Genomic DNA, 23,110 nt, shown 5'->3' with positions numbered 1-23,110 from the left:
TTTTATTGACTTTTTGGGGTACTGCAGTTTTTCGCCGTTTCACGGTCGCACGCAATCTGTAAACTGGGCATGTTGGGTATCATTTTACTCGTTGTAACCTCATCTTTTATATTTCATTAAAAAAATGGGTAATTTGTTGTGTTTTGGGGCATTTAATTAAATTTGTCACTAAATTTTGGGGTTTAATAAGGAGTTGCGCTAATATTGCGCAACATAAAAATTTTCAACTACCACCATTTTATTCTATAGGGTCTTGGCATTCAGAAAATATATAATGTTGGGGGGTTTTACGTCATTTTCAGGCCTAAAATGTGGAATATAACATGGGTGCAAAAATTGAAAAAAGGGCCTCAGTCATGAGGGGGTTAAACACGCTTCCGGCTGCTATAGAATGTGTTCAGCCCACACACTGACTGACGGCTTTGTTTTGGAAGTGATTCGGGCGGCTGTACAGAGACATTTCTTTTTCTTTTCATTTATTGCATGCATAGGCTTGAAGATTACTTAAAACACCCAAATCTAATATATTTTCTGAAAGCCGTGATCCCGGACAATAAAATGGTGACAACAAGAATAAGCTTGGGTCACTTACTAATGAAGCGTGACTCTCACAGTTCATCTTTTTTCCAGGGAAAAAGAAGAAATTGAAACCGAACAGTATGTAAATTGCTTTGTGTGCGGTGTGCTCTTTCTTTCAGCATGGATTTTGCAGGTCTCGGCTGATGAAGATACCGACACTCTGGTTGTAGGGGTACAGTGATCAGGTTACGATGGATGTGTGACATTATGGCCTCGTAGCTTGGTCACGATATCTGTATGACTCGGACATCAACCATGACTAGTGTGGCCCTTGTTTTGCTATTTTCCTCTTTTAGAGCACTATTGTGATGCACAATTTTTATATCTATGGTCAAGGTCACTAATCTTCATCAGTTTCCATATCCATTGGCTTGGGGTCATTATCACTGGACCAAGGGTAAGGCAATGAAGGCAGCTATGGTAGGCCTCCATGGCACCAGCAAGCAGGGATTGTACAAGTTATTTACCTGGGGCTTGCAAGTGTTGCCACACTAATGTGAGATGGCAACTCGGATTAGAAGGAGCCATGGAAACTGATGGCAATGATTTGTTGGTATTTAAACAACTATGAGCACATATTAGATATGAAAGATAGAGCAAGGTTTCAAATTCACATCCTAATAAAATAGATTGTACCCAAGATCATCTGTTCAGTATACCATTACCAGAAGCAAAGTTGCTCTCACAATGAACTTGTTATATAAAATAATTTATTACAATGGATTAAAAACAAATATTGTTTGTAAGTTGTGAGTTGTGCATGATCCAATAGAGTTGATATAGATAGTTGCAGTCGCCTAATTAGTCATAAGAAAGATAGGACATGATATTATTCTGTCTTTAGATGCCTCAACAAGTTTTACCTAGAATAAGGCTTCCTCAGGAGGACTTCCTCAGGAGGACTTTGATATTAAAGAACTAATCAACATAGACCAAATCAGAAACTATGTTGACATATATCTAAACATTCAAAATATATGACACACATAGAAAATATGTGAAAAATACATATATGTTTAAATATGTGGAAAATATATATATAAATTCATAAAGTTGCAACTTGACATGGTGTTTTACCAGAGGCTTTGCACACCTGGTAATGGTATACTGATCAGATGATCTTGGGTACAATGATTTGTTGGCAAATTGATATTATGTTTACAACTGACACAAAAAGCTGTCATAATTTACAGGCAAAAGGCTCTGTCATTTACTATAATTATACATGTCTGTCTTACATTATATTTATACATAGATGCCAATCAGATTCAACCTTTTACAGTAGTTTGAATCAAAGACAGACAGAGTGTGAAGGCAAACTGTCTCTGCCGTTGTCTCTTTAGAAAATCCATAGTGTACTGTGAAACCAGTGTCATGAGTGTACCCTGTATTAAATTATTATTTCCAATACAATATTTGTTATATAAACAGCCGAAAGTAAATTAAAAACATTAAAAAAATCATGTGTAGATGCCAAACAGAAACTTTATATGTAGATCATCTAATGCTGCAGATCAACGTGTCCCTATGTTTGCTCAGTTGCAGTCAACTTCAGCCTTTGAAGTCTTCGAACATCCAATAAACTAGTTTTTCTCAACCAGGGTTCAAAGGAACCCTAGTTTTCCTTCTGAGGTTGCTAGACATTTCATGAGCTGTGAGCAATGGCAAACTGATCTCCTCTCCTACACTGACTGTCAGTGCATCATGGTCTGTTTTCCACCGCGTACCAATGTAAGGAGTCACATCTACACTGACCACTAATGTCAGAGGACACCAACATTTTTACTGTCTTTCGTTTCTGTAATTATTATTTCAAGAATGTCACTGAATATACTTTTGTAGTGGTAAAAACGTATCTGACCTGGATGTCAAATACTCTAAGCATGCCACATCACTTATTCTTTTTTTTTCTTCACCTTAATGATACTCAATGTACCATGAGTTATGGGTATAATCATTATTACCAGGGTTTCCCCAAGAATTGAAATTTATTTCAGAGGTTCCTCAAGGGTAAAAAGGTTAAGAAAGGCTACAATTTGCTATTAAAATGTGAACTTCCTGAGTCTTTCTTGAGTGTTTTGATTCAAGGTTCTTCTTCCCGGTATGGCACAGGACTGGGACAAGGTTACTTATTTACATTTATAAACTGAGGTGTTCCTGCGTCTTCTGAAGTAAATTGCAACAATGATCAGCTGTGCCTGTGTATGACAATGTCTCAAGGTGCATCTGAGAGGGGGCGCCCCTGTTGCCATGGCGAGCACAGGGCACCATTGGCAACGGGGGCACAAGGCAGCCAACACAGCCGCAACTCAGCAGGGAGAAGAGGAGCGGCACAGGCTCCAGCTTCTCTTCGGATCTTCCCCCACCTGTATGGGCAGAGGACTCTGTATCCTCAATCTCTTTTTCTATTTCAAAAGGGAAATGTCAGGGGTGATATTTTCCCGAAGCCCCCAACAGTAAAATAATAATAAAAAAACACCACACACACACTCATGCACACCTACTACTAGACATGTGCAAAGACTAAAAGTTAGTTTCGGACAAAATGAACGGAAAATAAAATATTTTCATTACTTTTGTCAAACAAAACACAGTTTTATGCTATTTTGGATTTGGCCACCAGCGCATTCTAGAGGCGGGGCGCAGGACATCACATACCGCACACGTCTGATGGGGGCATCATTTTCTGTTATTGCCTCGGGCGCAAAAGGAGCTAGCTACGGCTCTGGCTGTGCAAACTGTTGGCGCTATATAAATCCTGTATAATAATAATAATAATAATGTCTGATCACTGTAGAGATGAATGGGAATAGATCTATATGTACTGGTGGGCATTAGGACACCAGGTCTGAAGCTTCAGGTGCAGATATATATCACCGATCCTTGGCAGTTATATCCAGAATGGTTTACGGTTTGATAAAAGAAGTTGTAGTCGAGTCTATTTCTACCATACATACATTTCAGGAGGAATGGAAACATTGGATAGTTGGTGCCCTTTGCAGGCGGTATCGTATTCTGGCTCCTAGTGCTTAACATGGAAAAGCAATAGCTGGGGTCAGCTATCAGTGAGAAGAGACAACACAGTACTCAGCTCATATCATGCTCCTTCTTCACTCAGACAACAGACAATTTAACTTTTTACTGCCTCAGGTGCTTTGTACAGATGGTTAACTACTACTACAATGGGTTTTTTTTTATACGCCACAGGCCGCTTTCCTAAAAGTGTTTCCTATATGTAATATTATATATAACTGCATGGGAGTAAACTTGCTAATCTTAAGAGCATTATTTCTAGCAGGCTTGTAAAATATCCCACGATTCATGCAACACTAATTGTTGCCAAGAAGGGAGACATACAGTAGTTCGATGACCATGGATAGGCACAGGATACCTATCAATAGAGCGGCGGTGGGCAAATCAGGCCTTCCAGCTGTTTTGGATCTACAAGTCCCATTGAGGCATTGCAAGGCTGACAGCTACAGGCTTGACTCTCAGAGGCAGAGGCATGTTGGAATTTGTAGAAAAAGCACAACTGGAGGGCCAGAGTTGCCCACCCCTGCCCTTGAAGGTATGAAAGTACAAACTTTAGAGGTGTAGTCTTTAACTGCTTGATCATACAAGCGCCGGCGGATCGCTTGTATATTAACGGGCATCGCTGCCTCTTTTCAAATAGCGGGGATTTCGCGCCGCGCGCCCGAGCGGGCGGATATAACAGGACGTGTACATCCAAGAAGCTCCCGGCAGGCCGTGTATACACAGCGGCTGGCCGGGAGGGAGTTAAATTGTTTATACATTGAAAATGCTAAATACATACAACTGAGAAAACTTACCTGCTAGCAAATATTCACTTTTTTTGCTGGTATCTGGTGTTTTGGGAACACAATCTTGTCCTCTCTTTGAATAAGCAGGCAGGACAGTGCTAATCGGTCCTACTATACTTATGTGTATGTTAGTGATGAGCCAGAAAAAACATCACTGCATTCAAGCTTTGCAGGGTTATTCACAAAAGTGTGAAGAGTTTGGAGAAGGCAGGAGAAGTGAACAATCTAGGACAACATTGCTGACCTGGAATGTGAGCTAAATTGAAGAATTGTTCCAAATCAGCTATGTTGTCCTAGATTGTTCACTTCTCCTGCCTTCTCCAAACTCTTCACACTTTTGTGAATAACCCTGTAAATCCGCAGCCTCGACTGTGAGCCCAATTCTCCTTCACAGTCTAAGCATTGCCCCTGGTCTGGAAGGGGGGTTGAGGGTTAGGTTGAGCCCAGCTTGTCCTCTACAACCCCCTTCATAATTACACTGATTCCAGTTGCCCAATTCAACCCCTCTCCTCATTTATTCCTGGGGCTTTACCTTCTGCTCCTCTGTCTCCCTCTCCAGCTGTATTGCAAGCCTCCTCTGCTTACATGAGCTGCTCACTTCCTGGTGAGAAGTCCTTTGTCAAGCCAAGACAATTCTGTTCACATTAAAACTGAAACAACCCTACCACCGCTTTTATTTTATGAATGTCACAAGCACGGTGACTCACAAACTATTAAGTAAAGCTGCTTGTATGCACCCTTATAAATAAAAGTCAGCAGCGGAAGTTTATATATATTCTGCATGTGTAATTCTACTGTACCTTTAGTCCACCTATTCTGAAACTTTAGAGGAACCCCTAAAATAATTTGTAGGCCTCTGGGGAACTCTTACTAAAACCAAATTATCGGAGATCAATTGCAACTCTTACAGACAGGTAAAAAGATAATTGGTGTCATACTGCTGGCATTGTCAAATGGCATTGGTCCTGGAACTATGTAAGCACCATCAAATGGGAGGTCAATCAGCCACAGCTCAAGCAACGTCTATCAACCTCGGGGGGAACCCAAGTTGAGGATGCATATGTGCATACACTAAAATTCTTTGTATTTGTGATTGTATTTGGGATTCCACTGGGTAGAACACACGGAGATCCTCATAAACCTTAAAACATGTATAGTCAAAACTTTTTCTTGGATAGAGTAGGTAAGGGTTAGGACCTTTGTTTGTATTGTTGTCTGTGACCCCCTGCCCCGGTAGATTTGTCATCTCTTTTTGTCCTGACAGCTGTCATCAAGAAAGTGATTGGAAATCCAACATTTTACAGTTGTCACCAGAACAATAGAGAGGTTTTTTTCAAAGGGGTCATCTATTCTGGTGACAAATGTCTAAAAAGAGTTTTCGCCACTTGCTCTGTGTCTCTGGCACAGGAAGAAAAAGCCCCACTCCAGCTGCTGGTAAACCTCTCCATGCAGTGCTACCTATGCATTGGGGTCCTCCCTTCTGCACTGCATGGGTTAAATGCTCATTTGGCTAGGTGGAGAAAGAATAAGTACAAATACTTACCTTATCCCCAGCGGCCATCACTCTCCTGTGCCCGACATTCCCATGATGTGTACTGTCCTCATTGTCCTTGAGTACAATGCAGGACCGCAGGACCACTCAGGCAGCAGAGTAAAGCAGATCTGGGAGACCAGGCGACCAGAGAGGAGGAAGCCTGCAGTGAAAAACAAGTAAGTATTTCAATGTATTCCTTTCCCCCTGTAGCCAAACAAGCATTTTAAACTGTGCAGGGGAGGGTACCACTGCATGGATAAATTTAACAGCAGCCCAGAGTGGGGCTTTAAGGAATCTCTTCCCAATGGGACATGGACAGCAAAAAATAAACTGACAGGAGCTTTGAACCTTCCCTACTCTGCAAAACTAAAAAGGAAAGTTTTGGCTATACGTGCACTTTAAAGAAGTAAGGGTTTGCTGTATCTGAGCCGAGCCCAGCCCAGAAACCATTTTCCCCTGAATGAAAGGTAAAATCTGATTGGATGCCAAGGATTACTGCACTTTTCTTCTTTAGATTTATTTTCATAATGGTTATTTCCTGTTTCTTTTCAAATGTCCGGATTAATGCTGTGAATGCTGCGTCCTGCAGGTGACATATGAAACATATGTTTTACTTTGTCTATTGCACTGTGCTTGACTAATGTGTTTTTTTTTTTTTTTTTTAAAGTGGATCTTCTGAGCTACCTAGCCCGTTTTGAGTGGGACATGGCTAAATATCCTATAAAACAGCCACTGAAAATTCTGACAGATTCGCTAAGCAAGGTAGGATTGATGTTTTTTTCATCATCATCATTATCTTTTTTCAAGGGCTGCACTTACACGTTGTGCTGCCTTCGACACTTGTGAATGACAATGGGCCTGATTCATCAGGCTTCAGTAGCAATTAAAGCGTGCTTTATTATATGTGATGATATTCATTGAAAGGCTACGGTAGTGTGCCTTAGGCTAGCCTTACATATTGCGATTTCTCTCATTCAGCTCAAATCTCTATTGCTGGTAAGTGTATTCTGATAGTTAGCCCATGGCTGTAGACTAGAAGTAAGCTAAGTGCCTGAACAGTGATCGCATCTAATAGGCTGTAGTCACTGTGCAACCGAGAATTTTCCGCTAGGCTCCTTCGATTTGCGGATGAAATTTGGACAGAGCACATTTCAACCTATTCACCAGGAATTGTCCAAAATTTAATTTGTGTATGGGCAGCTTAAAAGTGAACCTGCACTTTGCCTGCTACATTGCTTACCTCTACTCCCCAGCTCCTACCAAATTACATACATAGTTACATAGTATTTGGGGTTGAATAAAGACATACGTCCATCAAGTCCAACCCATATAGGTCCACGCATCATCTCATTCTTAGGGATACTGGTATCCCTGGATATTACGGTGCCTCAAGAAATTGTCCAAACGTTTCTTGAACAAATCTACACTCTTGAAAAAATTGTTCAGCACCTCGGCCCTCTCCTTGTCACTTGTTTTCTTGACCGGTATTGTTTCCTACCCTCAAACACATTACTTTTGGCCAAGGAATCAGCCTATTAGAGCGGTGGACCAATAAGAATTTAGGGGTTGGAAGAGGGTGGTCAAAATAATCCCCAGCATTGGTGTCAATGGACATAATAATAACCCCCAGCATTGATGTCAGTGGACACAATAATAACCCCCAGCATTGGTGTCAATGGACGCAATAATAACCCCCAGCATTAGTGTCAATGGACGCAATAATAGACCTCAGCATTGGTGTCAGTGGATGCAATAATAACCCCCAGCATTGGGGTTTAGTGATCGCAATATTAACCCCCAACTTTGGTGGCCAGTGTCATTATTAATTAATCCTCTCCCACATCCTGCATTGGTGGGTGGTCAGTGGAAATTTAGAATGCCACTGACCACCCTCCAGTGCAAGGGGGAAGGGGTTAATTAGACCCTTCCCCCTTGCAATGTTAGGTGGTCATTGGTATTGTTCATTAACCCCTTTCTCCTATGCATTGGTGGCACTGGCAGTGATAAAACACAGGCAAGCTGCACACAGAGGGCACTTACATGTGGACACTGTAGCAGCTGGCAGAGAATGATGTCATTCCTGGCAGCCGGATCAAAAATTCCAGTATTGCCGGGTCAATTCCAGCAAATTCCCCCCTCTGCAAATATGGCTTTTCTTTTATTCTTGTATTCAATCTCCACAGTTTCTATAAGGACACTTCTTTTCCAGTTATACTGTAATACTTTTTATGTCATTTGTCACTATATACAGCAAAAAGTATCTTGCATTATCTTTTTTATTGTTGCAGCAAATGACACAGATAGACACAGACCTGAAATTAAGAGCCCAGACCTACAACAATATAAAAGGCAACCTGCAGAGCCTGGAGAGAAAAACCGTGTATGTATAGCTGTTTATGTGAGTCACTTTGTACTTCTTTGAGTGAATATTTCTCATGCCAAGGGTAAATATAGGACCAGGAAGGGATTTAGGGAAAAAAGTCTATTTTAGTTTTCTTTCCCTGTGATGTTTTATATTTATCAAACATCAGGAAGCTTCATTTAAAAGTAGCACCTAGGTTGTTCCTTCCTTTGCTCTATTCTGGTCATAATTTCAAGTTTATTAAGACCTTCACCCCCTTTTACTAAAATCTCATCAGCATACAACACTGCATGCTGATATGAAATTGTCTTACATACATTAGTTAAACAAACACATTTTTCTTTTATTTACAAATACTGTTTTTCCACTTCCTGGTCGTCTTGGGCATTAGTGATGTAATTGTGCCCAAGTGATGCATCCTGGGAAGGTTACATCAGCAGAGCTTTGCTGGGAAATCTCATCTGCAATCTCATGAGATCTCAGGGAAAGGCATTTTCCTCCCCTGAGATAATGTGCATGGTCACATGTCCTAGTCAAATGTGCCAGAGTTCCAGGAAGTAAAGGGAGATGGATTCATCTGCCCTTAGTAAAAATGGTCACTGTGAGAAGAAGGAAAAGGAAAATAAGAATAAAAAGCCGGCAATTATCTAGAAGTATCTGTTTGTAGATTGTCCTTACTAAACATTTCTCAAGGTGTTTTATTGCCATTTCAAAGATATGGGTAAAGTTCCCCTTTAATAGCATTTATAAGCAACCTACGCCCTATAAACTCAGATCCTAAATCCAGGCTTCCTTTAACTATAACTACAGTATATGAACTTGTTCTTTGGTATAGCTCTATTGTTCATTGACACCTGTCTTTCTCTCCGCAGGGGCAACCTTCTGACCAGAACCCTGGCTGATATTGTAAATAAAGAAGACTTTGTGTTGAACTCGGAATACCTCATTACTCTTCTAGTAGTTGTCCCAAAGTAAGTTATGGTTACCTTAATGTAGACCTTTCAGTAACTTTACAAGTCCATGCATACATTCCTAACATGTCACAATATACAATATCCCCCAAACATTTCCACAGTTTGCTTGACTTCCAGTCCAATGACTTTGCCCAGTCTGGGCAGGTGGAAGTATTTCCTCAGTCTCCTCAGTCTACCCCAATGATCAGACTGTGCATTGTAAGTCTAGAGCAGCCTTTCTCAGCCAGGGTGCCATTGAACCCTATATATACTGTATGCTTTAACTGTGATTCTAATGATAATAATATATATATTTTTTTAAAGGTCAAGCTACAATGCATGGCAAAAAACCTATGAATTGCTGTCTGATATGGTTGTTCCCCGTTCAACCAAGTGAGTAGAAACCATCCAGAATGCTTCCTATATGTTGCTGCCACAAAATATGACAACTTGGCTGTACTCAGCTGTATCCAAATGTAGTATAAACTAAGAATTCAGCGTGCTAGAAGCTGTTATCAAAATGCAGTATGTTCCCTGTATGGGGTTTTTTCCCAGTGAAAGCATTAATTACCATTATTATTAAGGAAATATTTAGTAAAAAACTAAAAATGGAAATACAGTATTAAAAGAATATTGGGCTGAGAGAATTACACGGCCTGACATTTCTGACTTTCTTCTGAAAATGCCAGTTGCCTGAATGTCATACTGATCTAATTTTTTTTGAGTCTCTGACCCAGAACAGAACAGTGAAGACAGAACTGATCTGTATACTTTTGCAAGGTCAGGGACTCAGAAAATCTTGAACAAGTACAGGTGAGATGCTGGATTCATACAGGTGTTTTTAGATGTTGCTTATTTATTTGATATTTCCTGTGTAGATGTCCTGTGTAGAAGAGAGGAGCCTCCCTGTCCCTTACTTGCTCGTCACTGGTGAGGCATTGAGATCGATGTCCTCAGTGTTTTTTTTTTCCTTTTTGATTGGACTGCTTGGACCAATTGCGCTTTGCCATTGGTCCAAACCATCCACAGAGCTCAAGCCTCTAACACAGAGTAGAGGCTGTTGCAGCTCTTGCCTCTCTATGTTAGGTTACACAAGCAGTGGGGAAGCCCGCTGCTGTGTAACTTAGCTGTCAAAAGCTGGATGCAGCACCGCCTGTAATTCCAGGCAGCGCTCCGTCCATGAAGGGTTACACAGTGGGGAGGATTTCCCTGCTGTGTAACCTGTTACAAGCCGCTCTGGATGGAGAAAGATGTCAGCTTCAGATTTGAAGCTGGCAGGTTTTTCTTCCATAATACTAAGTGAGGCATTGCCTCACCTGGCTTCCCTCACTGCATGTCCTTCCATAATACTAGGTGAGGCATTGGCTCCCCTGCCTCCCCTGACCGCATGTCCCTGGTTTTTAAACCCCTGAAACGTATTGGCTGTTGTTTAATAACCCATTCCCTATATAAGCGTTTCAGGCTCCTATTCTGTCTTGCTTGGCACTCTCACTGGATTGTATATATGAATATATCAGAAGATCTTGAGGCCACTGGATTACCACAACATCCAGGAAACTGACATTTTCAGGAACACCTTTCAGCAATGGCACAGATTTCCCTTAAGCAGGCCAGGTGACATTTGGTTTCGTCCTGCAGTATTTCCCAAACATAAAGTGAAGAGGGAGAAGGTGATGGATTCTAGAAAGAGAATACTAGGACGGAAAGGTGAGGAGTGACAGACAGGAGAGAGAAGCAAGAAAACAGGGGGCTGAGAGAGCAATGAAAGGGAACTTTTTAGCCTGTAGGGTACTGTGTAGGGCTCTACAAACATCCCTAGCCGTGGGTGGTGGTCAGCATATTGGTGAATTGGACCACGGCTCTTACGTACACAAACAGTGGCCCGGGTCTCCCAGTGGTCTGACACTCCTCCCTGTCTGTTTTTTTTTATAATTCTGTATTAAGCAACACATAAAACATACAAAGGGACCAAAGCCCAATAAATCTAGGACAGCAAAAACATTACTAGTCATAACCTAGGATTCAGCAGTACCGTCCTCCCCGTCTTTGAGGACTCTAAAAGCATTCCTAATTGTGGAGAGAGATCAGCATGTTGGAAAATTGGACCATGGCTCGCTCACACATAAGCTGCGAACCAGGTCTCCAGTAGTCTAACGCTCCTCCCTGTCTTTTAGGACTCTAGAAACATCCCTAGTCATGGGTGGTGGTCAGCACGTTAGAGAATCGGACCACGACTCCTACACACACAAACAGTGGCCCGGGTTCCCAATGGTCTGACACTTCTCCCTGTCTTTTAGGACTCTAGAAATATCCCTAATTGTGGGTGGTGGTCAGCATGTTGGAGAATTAGACCACAGCTCTCAGGCTCATAAGCAGTGGCCTGGATCTCCAGTGATCTGACACTCCTCTCTGTCTTTTGGAACTCTAGAAACATCCCTAGTTGTTGCTGGTCATCAACACATTGAAGAATTGGACCACAGCACTCACATACAGCCAGCAGCCCAGGTCTCCAGTGGTCTGACGCTCCTCCATGCACACTGCTCCAATCAACATGACTGCTGAGGCAGATAGAGTGCTGAAAATTAGAGCAGTGTACAGGGGAGAGCGCTGGACTGCTTACGGGTGAGAGAGCTGTGGTCTGATTCTTATTAGCAGTGAACCTCAAGTGTTGCTAGCACAGGATATTTTAACCCTTGCTGCAGGACTTAGTATGTAACAATAGACCTATGTACAATCTTTATGCAGCTTGTATAAAGTAATAAATAGGAAGGCTTTACTTGGGCTTTAAAATGTAGGATATCCAAACCAGGACGTAGATGTGGACAATATCTGTGACTCTTCTTCAGCTGCTATGCTAATAGACGTGGTCACATCCGTGTCCCTCTGGGTCAGTGAGGAGGTGTCTGTGCTTTCTTCTCTTATTCACTCTTCCTGTCCTTGTCATTGTAGGTTGATTGCAGAGGACGCAGAAGGAGGTTTATTTACGGTCACCCTTTTCAGAAAAGTCATTGATGATTTTAAAATGAAAGCTCGAGAAAACAAGTAAGAATTGTGCCTTGTGTTTATTAATACAGATACAGTAGACATAACATTTTACATACTGTCAGGGTTAAAATGATTAAATATATTTGGAATTTTTGGTTTTCTGCATAAACAATTTAAAGCAGAACTGAAGGAAACACTTTCTTTTATTGTTGGATAGGGTAAGGGAGGGTTATAACCCCTATCAACATTTTTTTTTCCCGTGTGTGTCCCATTGGGGAGATTTCCCTTTACTTCCTGTTTGACAGCTAAAATAGAAAATTGAGAGGAAATCCCTCCAAAGAAAGGGAAATCCCTGGTGGTCAGCAGGGTCATCAGATTATTTGCCATCTATTTCTGTTCTGATGATAATCCAAAATTTGGGATTTTCTTTCACCTTCAGTGATAATGGTCAACAGAGCAAACAGAGAGGGTGAATCTCCCTATTGGGGACACAGACAGCAATATAAACCTGACAGGGGTTCTAATCCCTCTCCACTTTACTCAAAACTAAAAAAAGTTGGCTTAAGTTGCACTTGAACTTGTTATTAAAAATGTACATGGGGTGGGATGCACATGCTGTCCTCTCTGCTTAGTAGGGACGCCCAGTGATTCTGCCTCTCTTATCTAAGTCTTGCAGAAACGTCACCAGCACACCGAAAAATCCTTAAAGGATCAAAAATTGTAGATTTATTGCAAACTCATGTCAGTTACACAAGCAATTTCGGGGCCACACCGTGGTCGGGGTGGGGTGCTTGGAATGACTGCGGATGGCGCCGCCAAACATAGATACTTGCAGAAACTTCACCAGCACACCGAAATCCTTATAGGATCAAAAATTGTAGATTTATTGCGAACGCATGTCAGTTACACAAGCGCTTTCGGGGCCACGCAGGGTCCCTTCATCGGGCATAGCAATGACGATGAAGGGACCATTGCTATGCCTGATGAAGGGACGCTGCGTGGCCCCGAAAGCGCTAACTGACATGAGTTTGCAGTAAATCAAAGAGTTTTGATCCTATAAGGATTTCGGTGTGCTGGTGAAGTTTCTGCAAGTATCTATGTTTGGCGGCGCCATCCGCAGTCATTCCAAGCACCCCTCCCTGACCACGGGGTTTGACCGGTAAGGAGTGCAACTGGCCTTCTCTTTCTTCTCTTATCTACAGGTGAAACTCGAATAATTAGAATATCGTGCAAAAGTTCATTTATTTCACTAATGCAACTTAAAAGGTGAAACTAATATATGAGATAGACTCATTACATGCAAAGCAAGATAGTTCAAGTCGTGATTTGTCATAATTGTGATGATTATGGCTTACAGCTCATGAAAACCCCAAGAACCCCAAATCCACAACCTCAAAAAAGTAGATTATTACATGCAATCAATAAAACAAGGATTGTACATAGAACAATATCGGACCTCTGAAAAGTACAAGCATGCATATGTACTCAGTACTTGGTTTGGGCCCCTTTTGCAGCACTTACTGCAATTACTTTTGCACGATATTCTAATTATTCAAGTTTCACCTGTAAGTCTGTCTCAGTCAGTATCAAGTCTGTGGGTCAGCACAGACCTATCATGATTTACTGAACACAAAGGTAGCTTATCTATAGCTCCCAACTGTTCCTCATGTGGAACCAAATCCCTCTGTCCCTCGTTCTTCTTCCATTGTCCCTCTTTTTGACCTGATGTATAGTTGAAATGAATTATTAATACAGTAAACTCCCCGTTATCTGGCATCCACGGGGATTGGTAGATTCCAGATAAATGTAGTTTCTGGTTGCTTGAGAGTTACTATTAAAAATAGGTCTAGCTAATGTAATTCCCCAAACTATATCATATCATAACATAAACTCTCTATTGACTTCATATTAATATTGAAATGCAGTCATCAAAGACAAATCAAGACAAATAGGCACACGATTGTTTCCAGGATAATACATGCTGCAGATTAGCAGAACAGTGAGCACACAGGGCATTTTTTTTCTGGTTAGATGAGAGTTCTGGTTAGTTAAATACCGGATAACAGAAAGATTACTGTATTGTTAAAAACGTATTTTTAAACTATCAAAACTATTTTACTGCATTAAACCTTTTATTGAACCTCCATATGATTCAATTTGTTATTTTTGACAGGCCAAAGTAAAGTGATGAAAGAAAGCCATTTTGGGTTAAACCAATCATTTTTTTTAGGGAGGCACCGATACTTTCCGAGTACCAGTGCGGATACTTGGCATTTTCATGAGAACTACCAGGGTTGCAGCGGTTGCAGCTGGGACCTGGCTCTGGCGCTCCACCACTGTCCTGAAATCATTAGTCTGTATTGTTTTAGAAAAACCGTCACATGACAATAAACAAAAATGTATCAGTACTCGTACTTGTAAGTACTCGGCAAGTACCAGTACTCGTACTCGCAAAACTGGTATCTGTGCATCCCTTTATTTATATGTATAAAAACAAAATCCTACATTAAAACAGAGATGTACCAATCCCAGGAGCTCCGTGTGCTCCTTACAAATGACAGCGGCCTCCTAACTTTTGCATTTTTCTCTAGTCTAGTCTTGGAGCTGGAAAAGTATCTGTACTTGTACTTGTACCGATTACTGTACATGGTATTGGCGCATCCCTAATTTTGTTGCACATTAATCCTCATGGTCAATGTTACCAGAGGTATGGCAAGGGGTGTGTCCTTTACCTACATACCTTCTTCTTACCCATTTCACACAGTTAGGAGGTATGAGATCCCATAATTGATTTGTATCTCAGCAGTTGTTCTGCAAGGATGGTGGTCATACTGTCTGATGCACACATAGCCATTAGAACTATTTACTCTGCAGCTGAAATAAAATAATGACATTGTTGCAAATCACGGAAATCAAAAATGTAAGTCAAATAAAAAAAAATAATGGAATAGAAATAGAATGGATATTTACTAAAAATATTCTCTCCTTCCACTTTCACCCCAAATGATTCTTTTCAGGGTGTTCCACTGTACATACGAGCTGACATTTTGCTTCTGCATTGGCCAAATTGAGGGAAGAGTTATTATTCTTATGTGCTATATCTTAAAGTGATATTAAAGTCAAAAGGGTTTTAAAGTGACATTAAAGTCAAACTTTTTTTTGCCCCTTCCCAATCCTGCTGTAAGGACTTATCTAAATGATGGCTCTTGATTCGATCTTCTTTCCTGTCCTTTTCAGATGTCCCTCCAGCGTTGGTGCGGGTCTCCGATCCAGCGCTGACTCCCCTGTCCTCCTCTTCTCTGACATCCCACGGAGACTGTGCGGGTGCACACTGCTCCATAGACTTACCTTGTGTCTCTCCTCGTCTCCCAGCCGAACATCTGAAGTGTGCATGATCCTTTGCGGCCGCCCGAGACTCTTCACATGTTCGGACGGGAGTGCGTGGCGAAGACACAAGGTAAGTTTAAACCCTTTTTAAAAGTTTGTAAAAAAAACGTTTTTGCATATATCTACTGCTTGCTAGCAGTAGATATATGCGAAAACCGCTGAGGGTTTAATAACACTTTAAGCTATTTCAAACGCTGATGAAATCACTTACAATGGATGCTGCTCCTTGATATTTAAAAGTTTTAGCTTCCTGCAGAATCAGCTGGTCCCCCGAGCACTGGTCCTGACTTCCTGTGTTAGTGTGTTTCCTTTCCCTTGCAGGGTCCTATGAAGCAACCCTTGTGTGTGCTAGTAAGCTGCGTATGTCTCCACAAACACACCGGCACCACAAACCAAATCACTCCCCTCCTCCATATCTCCTTCCTCTCCCCTCCCTTCACCAAGCTAGTAGATGGACAGCTTCTGGAGACTGCTCTGTCTCTTGTGATCTTGTACTGTACAGGAAGTTTAGGGAAGCTGCGCTTAGAGAGTTGGAGCTATTCAGGAATATGATGACTGTAAGTGTTTGGGCAAAAATGTATATAAATAATGTGCTGAGCAATTGTATATTTGTTTGATCTGAATTCATTATTGAAAAATAAACAGTTTGAGACTTTATACTACTTTCAGTTCAGTAGGGCATAGAACCAATCAGAATGGAGTCTGAGGTAGTCAGATGAGTGTAAGATGGATTCTGATTGGGTTCCTCAGACTTACAGCAATTAAAACTATCACACAAGAATAAGAACTCTATAGAATCGGGTTGTGTAGAACCTCCTGGGTGTTCCCTTCCTACACCATTGTCTGCTGATTGATCTGAATGTCCTCCTTATACATTAGCTCTTCCATTAAACCATCACTATTCATTCCATGACATTCTATTATATGTTGCTGTGTCTCTGTACTCATTGCCAGGTTCATGGTGCGGGAGTTTTTCTTCAATGAGAAAGAGCTGCAGTCTGAAAAAGATGAAATCATTAGGCTGGAGGCGGATAAGAAGCAGCAGTATGTAAGTATTCAGCACATTCCCTGCTTAGGTACTGAGCATTGACTTGCGGGAAGTGTAGGAGTATCATGTTTGGAGGAATGACGTGGTTCTGGAGTAGCAGGTAAGCGTGGACATTGTAGGAGCAGACTTTATGTGTAGTACAGAGTCACTTTATGCAAGGATTGTTCCCTGATATACATGTGACCACTAGGGGACCATCTATACTTCTATATATAAAATATAGTAATTGAAGTACGGAACATCAAGTAAAGAAACTTGTGCAATTGACCTCAAAAATAACTTTTAGGTTAATGTTACAATATTAACTTAAAAAATGTGTCTGTGAAGGTTCTCACTCATCCAGGTCATGGTATATTTGTAAAAAAATAAGTCAAGGCAACTGGACTTGCTGTATTTTCTATTTTTGATGTTCACTGGTCATCCGACTAGCTTTCTCAATTCAGAATGACTTGCACAAAAATTCTCTGGGAATAAATATGGTGAATGTAGTTCCAATCCACATAATCTTAGTTGCAACCAAGTGTTGATTTCATTTGCATAATATCAGATAATTTTTTGTGCAAGTCATTCTGAATTGAGAAAGCTGGTTGGATGACAATTGGAACGTCTTTAGGAAAATGCAGCAATTCCAGTTGCCCTGACTTATTTTTTACAGTTAAAAAACGTGGAAACGTCCTGAGTTGTCAGTGTAATATAATCTGATACTGAGGTGTATATCTATAAACAATCTGCAAAGCCATTCACGCTGCAAATATCTGTGAACATCATCTGTGTCTGTTTATTTTGTGTGAGTAATGGCAAAAACAAAGGTTCTTAATATATTTTCTTTTCAGGTTGGATGTATCGTGATGTAATATTGTATTATGTCCACTAGATGGAGCTGAGGAGCATAGGGAAGCATTACTTACTTCCTATGCTCTTCAGTTCCATCTAGTGGTCATAATACAATATTACATCACGATACATCCAACCTGAAAAGAAAATATATTGAGAACCTTTGTTTTTGCCATTACTCACACAAAACAAATGTTCGCAGATATTCACAAGGTGAACAATCGTTTTTTATATAATCAACCAAAATGAACGTTCAGAGATATTCACGGGACAAATTGTTCATAAATAGACCCCTGAGAGCTGAGTTTACTGTTCTAAACAACAAGAATTTTATTGGGAACTTGATCAATGCACAAAGTTAACCACATTCCGGTGACAAATCAGCAAACCCGAGGCTGATCAATTACCATCCGAATCTGAGAGAAAAAACTATTGTGTTTTCCAGGGCCCTCTCCTGCGCTGGCTGAAAGTAAACTTCAGTGAAGCATTCATTGCTTGGACGCATATAAAAGCCTTGCGGGTATTTGTGGAGTCTGTCCTCAGGTAAGGACCAACATGGCAAATCAGCACATGGAGACAGGGAGCCAGCAAGATGCAATAACGTCTCATTCACACTGTGCTAATATCTTATACAAGCCCAATGTAGACTGCTGTATACTCAACCTTATAGCGGAAGAGCAAGTCTCCTCTGATACATTACAGTAATAAATAGTAAAACCTCAGAAAAAAATGCAACTATTTTCATTTCTTACTTCTAGTGTTTTTCCCTTTTATAAAAGATTTTTATTAATTTGCAATTACCCTTTGAACTTACTAGAAAATGTGATCACTCCAGGAGAGTCAATTCCCTAGCACAGCCCCCTCCCTCCTTGCACGTCATAGCTCTCTACTCTTCAAGGAGTGTCTAATTATTGTCTGTGCTGGCCTAGCTTCTCTGTCCCTCACCTCCCCACATATCCTTTTATGTATCTGGGGGAAAAGTGAATGGGAATACTATAGAGTGTCACTTTTGTAACAGCTCTGACTCTGCTGGGGTTGGTGATATCATATCCAAGATGGCAGCACCCAGCAGCGGTCTCAGGGCTTTTGGATGTCGACACAAGGGAGGGTGTTGGTGCAGTGGCAGCGAGTGCAGAGACGGGTGTTGGTGCAGTGGCAGCGAGTGCAGAGGCGGGGGTTGGGGCAGTGGCAGCGAGTGCAGAGGCTGGTGTTGGTGCAGTCGCAGCGAGTGCAGAGGCGGGGGTTGGGGCAGTGGCAGCGAGTGCAGAGGCTGGTGTTGGTGCAGTCGCAGCGAGTGCAGAGGCGGGGGTTGGGGCAGTGGCAGCGAGTGCAGAGGCTGGTGTTGGTGCAGTCGCAGCGAGTGCAGAGGCGGGGGTTGGGGCAGTGGCAGCGAGTGCAGAGGCTGGTGTTGGTGCAGTCGCAGCGAGTGCAGAGGCGGGGGTTGGGGCAGTGGCAGCGAGTGCAGAGGCTGGTGTTGGTGCAGTCGCAGCGAGTGCAGAGGCGGGGGTTGGGGCAGTGGCAGCGAGTGCAGAGGCTGGTGTTGGTGCAGTCGCAGCGAGTGCAGAGGCGGGGGTTGGGGCAGTGGCAGCGAGTGCAGAGGCTGGTGTTGGTGCAGTCGCAGCGAGTGCAGAGGCGGGGGTTGGGGCAGTGGCAGCGAGTGCAGAGGCTGGTGTTGGTGCAGTCGCAGCGAGTGCAGAGGCGGGGGTTGGGGCAGTGGCAGCGAGTGCAGAGGCTGGTGTTGGTGCAGTCGCAGCGAGTGCAGAGGCGGGGGTTGGGGCAGTGGCAGCGAGTGCAGAGGCTGGTGTTGGTGCAGTCGCAGCGAGTGCAGAGGCGGGGGTTGGGGCAGTGGCAGCGAGTGCAGAGGCTGGTGTTGGTGCAGTCGCAGCGAGTGCAGAGGCGGGGGTTGGGGCAGTGGCAGCGAGTGCAGAGGCTGGTGTTGGTGCAGTCGCAGCGAGTGCAGAGGCGGGGGTTGGGGCAGTGGCAGCGAGTGCAGAGGCTGGTGTTGGTGCAGTCGCAGCGAGTGCAGAGGCGGGGGTTGGGGCAGTGGCAGCGAGTGCAGAGGCTGGTGTTGGTGCAGTCGCAGCGAGTGCAGAGGCGGGGGTTGGGGCAGTGGCAGCGAGTGCAGAGGCTGGTGTTGGTGCAGTCGCAGCGAGTGCAGAGGCGGGGGTTGGGGCAGTGGCAGCGAGTGCAGAGGCTGGTGTTGGTGCAGTCGCAGCGAGTGCAGAGGCGGGGGTTGGGGCAGTGGCAGCGAGTGCAGAGGCTGGTGTTGGTGCAGTCGCAGCGAGTGCAGAGGCGGGGGTTGGGGCAGTGGCAGCGAGTGCAGAGGCTGGTGTTGGTGCAGTCGCAGCGAGTGCAGAGGCGGGGGTTGGGGCAGTGGCAGCGAGTGCAGAGGCTGGTGTTGGTGCAGTCGCAGCGAGTGCAGAGGCGGGGGTTGGGGCAGTGGCAGCGAGTGCAGAGGCTGGTGTTGGTGCAGTCGCAGCGAGTGCAGAGGCGGGGGTTGGGGCAGTGGCAGCGAGTGCAGAGGCTGGTGTTGGTGCAGTCGCAGCGAGTGCAGAGGCGGGGGTTGGGGCAGTGGCAGCGAGTGCAGAGGCTGGTGTTGGTGCAGTCGCAGCGAGTGCAGAGGCGGGGGTTGGGGCAGTGGCAGCGAGTGCAGAGGCTGGTGTTGGTGCAGTCGCAGCGAGTGCAGAGGCGGGGGTTGGGGCAGTGGCAGCGAGTGCAGAGGCTGGTGTTGGTGCAGTCGCAGCGAGTGCAGAGGCGGGGGTTGGGGCAGTGGCAGCGAGTGCAGAGGCTGGTGTTGGTGCAGTCGCAGCGAGTGCAGAGGCGGGGGTTGGGGCAGTGGCAGCGAGTGCAGAGGCTGGTGTTGGTGCAGTCGCAGCGAGTGCAGAGGCGGGGGTTGGGGCAGTGGCAGCGAGTGCAGAGGCTGGTGTTGGTGCAGTCGCAGCGAGTGCAGAGGCGGGGGTTGGGGCAGTGGCAGCGAGTGCAGAGGCTGGTGTTGGTGCAGTCGCAGCGAGTGCAGAGGCGGGGGTTGGGGCAGTGGCAGCGAGTGCAGAGACGGGTGTTGGTGCAGTGGCAGCGAGTGCAGAGGCTGGTGTTGGTGCAGTCGTGGGTGTTGGTGTAGGGGCAGCAAGTGCAGAGGCGGGTGTTGGTGCAGTGGCAGTAAGTTGGGGTCCTGGCACAGTGGTGGTGGTGGGGTGCCATCAGCAGAGGTCAAGCAGAGTCACCTGCTAGGCCCTGAGAGCACAGTGGAAAGAAAATGAACCCGCTGTCTGGTACTTCATGTAACTCATATTCCAATTCCTCTGTGGCTCAGGTATGGTTTACCGGTGAACTTCCATGCAATGATTTTGCAGCCCAACAAGAAATCTATGAAGAGACTGCGAGATGTGCTAAATGCCCTTTTCAGACACTTGGATGAGGCCGCAGCTGCCAACATGAAGGATGTAAGTAAATCTTGAGACCATCTCTCTGAACATCTTTCTGTCACTCTGCTCTCTCCTCCTATTAGTATACTCATTGTTAGCACATGAGCACATGAGCACACCAGACTTCTGCTGCTCCCCCACCTCCCATCCCAGCGTGCTATTGTACAGGAACTGCAAGAAGTAGATATTCCTTATATTCATTAGGTCACATTCAGGTGCCTGCACTGCTGTCATTTGGAAACATACTTTTGATGATGTATTCATGAATAGAGATCTGCATTCATGTGTGTCTTTTATATTCAGCTTTCATGAATATAGTCAAAGGTATTTTCAATGTTCTAACTGCAGTTGATGTTTTCCCAGGTCAATATGGATATCCCCGGCTTACAGCTGAACACACAAGAATACTACCCCTATGTCTGCTTCAAGATTGACCTGACCAGTCTAGACTTTGAGTCTTAGTGCTGGAACATTCCTGCAGAAGGTGTAATAGTAAACTCCGGTCCCCATCAGACCAGTTACACTGTTATCACTGCCTGTTATAGAATCAATGGACCCCGTCATGCTCTGAGCTACAATCACTATGTCAAGCCAGTAATATGTGATCAAGCCATTGTCCATTATGCAGACATTACTGCATAGTATTTATATGTAAATTATGTTTTAGAATATTTGTCCGAGACTGCACTTGATGGGCATTTGGCTAGCTAACTATGTATGTAAAATGTACAGTTTATGTGTAACATGTGCTGAATGATAACACCGCAACAGGTTCATGTGTATAATGCTATGTTAGAACTTCTTGGTCATGCTAAAGCCATGCTAGTTTCCTTTTAGATGTTCAGCAATACAGTTATGATGCAACTAGTATGTCTCCTGTGTCCTGTCTGTCTCGAATAATAGAAAACATACATACATATGAGCAGAAGCTGGAGAGCTTTGCAGCATTTAATACTCTAAATAGTAGGGATGCACCAATACCAATTTTTTCAGACCAAGTACGAGTACCGATACTATTCCTCAGATACTCACCGACACTTTTTTTTTTAGTGCTGTGTGACAGTTTTTCTAGAACAATACAGACATTTTCTCCAGTATTCACAATTCAGCCAATCATGAGAGGATTCAGCAAGCTGGTGACACAATAAGGCACCTGTCTGTCTTGTTTAACAAAGTGTTTGTATCATGCTTTAAGTTTGTGACACCTGCAGTGTCCTTCAATAAGTGACAATCATGCTGTGACTTCGGCTTGGCTCCCCTATATCTTGCCTACCTCGAGAGGGCTGCATGGTGCCCTGTCAGGGTGCAGCTTCCCTCCTTGTCCTCTGGCAGGTCCTGGGGCTTTGTGCCATAGTCTCAGTGGCTTTGTGCTGGAGTGTGAGGAAGGGTTCCAGAGTGTGAGGAGGGGTGCCGGGATGTGAGCAGGGGTGCCAGGATGTGAAAAGAGGTGTCCGGATGTGAGGAGAGGTGCCGGGATGTGAGGAGAGGTGCCAGAGTCTGAGCAGAGGTACCAGTATGTGAGGAGAGGTCCGGGAATCTGAGCAGAGGTGCCAGAATGTGACGAGAGGTGCTGGAGTCTGAGCAGGAGTGCTGGGATGTGAGGAGAGGTGCCAGAGTCTGAGCAGAGGTGCCAGGATGTGACGAGAGGTGCTGGAGTCTGAGCAGGAGTGCTGGGATGTGAGGAGAGGTGCCAGAGTCTGCGCAGAGGTACCAGGATGTGAGGAGAGGTGCCAGAGTCTGAGCAGAGGTGCCGGGATGTGAGGAGAGGTCCGGGAATCTGAGCAGAGGTGCCGGGATGTGAGGAGAGGTCCGGGAATCTGAGCAGGGGTGCCGGGATGTGAGGAGAGGTGCCAGAGTCTGAGCAGAGGTGCCGGGATGTGAGGAGAGGTCCGGGAATCTGAGCAGGGGTGCCGGGATGTGAGGAGAGGTGCCAGAGTCTGAGCAGAGGTGCCGGGATGTGAGGAGAGGTCCGGGAATCTGAGCAGGGGTGCCGGGATGTGAGGAGAGGTGCCAGAGTCTGAGCAGAGGTGCCGGGATGTGAGGAGAGGTCCGGGAATCTGAGCAGGGGTGCCGGGATGTGAGGAGAGGTGCCAGAGTCTGAGGAGGGTTGCTGGGATGTGAGGAGAGGGGCCGGAGTCTGAGGAGGTGGAAGATTTGCGGCTGGACAGGCACTGTTAAAGACAGC

The 23,110-nt window shown here is 44.3% G+C and overlaps 1 protein-coding gene across 2 annotated transcripts in view; it reads left to right on the top strand.

Annotated features, from left to right (window-relative positions):
- ATP6V1C2 (ATPase H+ transporting V1 subunit C2) overlaps positions 1–21,792 on the top strand; it is a 40,203-nt gene extending 18,411 nt beyond the window's left edge. For both annotated transcript variants that reach the window (XM_018573535.1, XM_018573536.1), the window contains exons 5-13: positions 6,602–6,696; positions 8,223–8,314; positions 9,169–9,267; positions 9,574–9,642; positions 12,199–12,291; positions 16,576–16,669; positions 17,949–18,046; positions 20,814–20,943; positions 21,289–21,792. In XM_018573535.1, coding sequence (XP_018429037.1) covers positions 6,602–6,696; positions 8,223–8,314; positions 9,169–9,267; positions 9,574–9,642; positions 12,199–12,291; positions 16,576–16,669; positions 17,949–18,046; positions 20,814–20,943; positions 21,289–21,387 — 869 coding nt within the window. In that variant the 3' untranslated portion in view covers positions 21,388–21,792. The remainder of the gene's footprint in view (positions 1–6,601; positions 6,697–8,222; positions 8,315–9,168; positions 9,268–9,573; positions 9,643–12,198; positions 12,292–16,575; positions 16,670–17,948; positions 18,047–20,813; positions 20,944–21,288) is intronic.
- The last annotated feature ends 1,318 nt before the right edge of the window (positions 21,793–23,110 follow it).

This window comes from Nanorana parkeri, unplaced genomic scaffold (assembly GCF_000935625.1).
Source record: "Nanorana parkeri isolate BGI_ZX_2015 unplaced genomic scaffold, ASM93562v1 scaffold2418, whole genome shotgun sequence".
NCBI classification, from domain to species: domain Eukaryota; kingdom Metazoa; phylum Chordata; class Amphibia; order Anura; family Dicroglossidae; genus Nanorana; species Nanorana parkeri.
The sequence above is the reverse complement of the archived record's forward strand: the minus strand, read 5'-3'. Positions and strand labels throughout refer to the sequence as shown.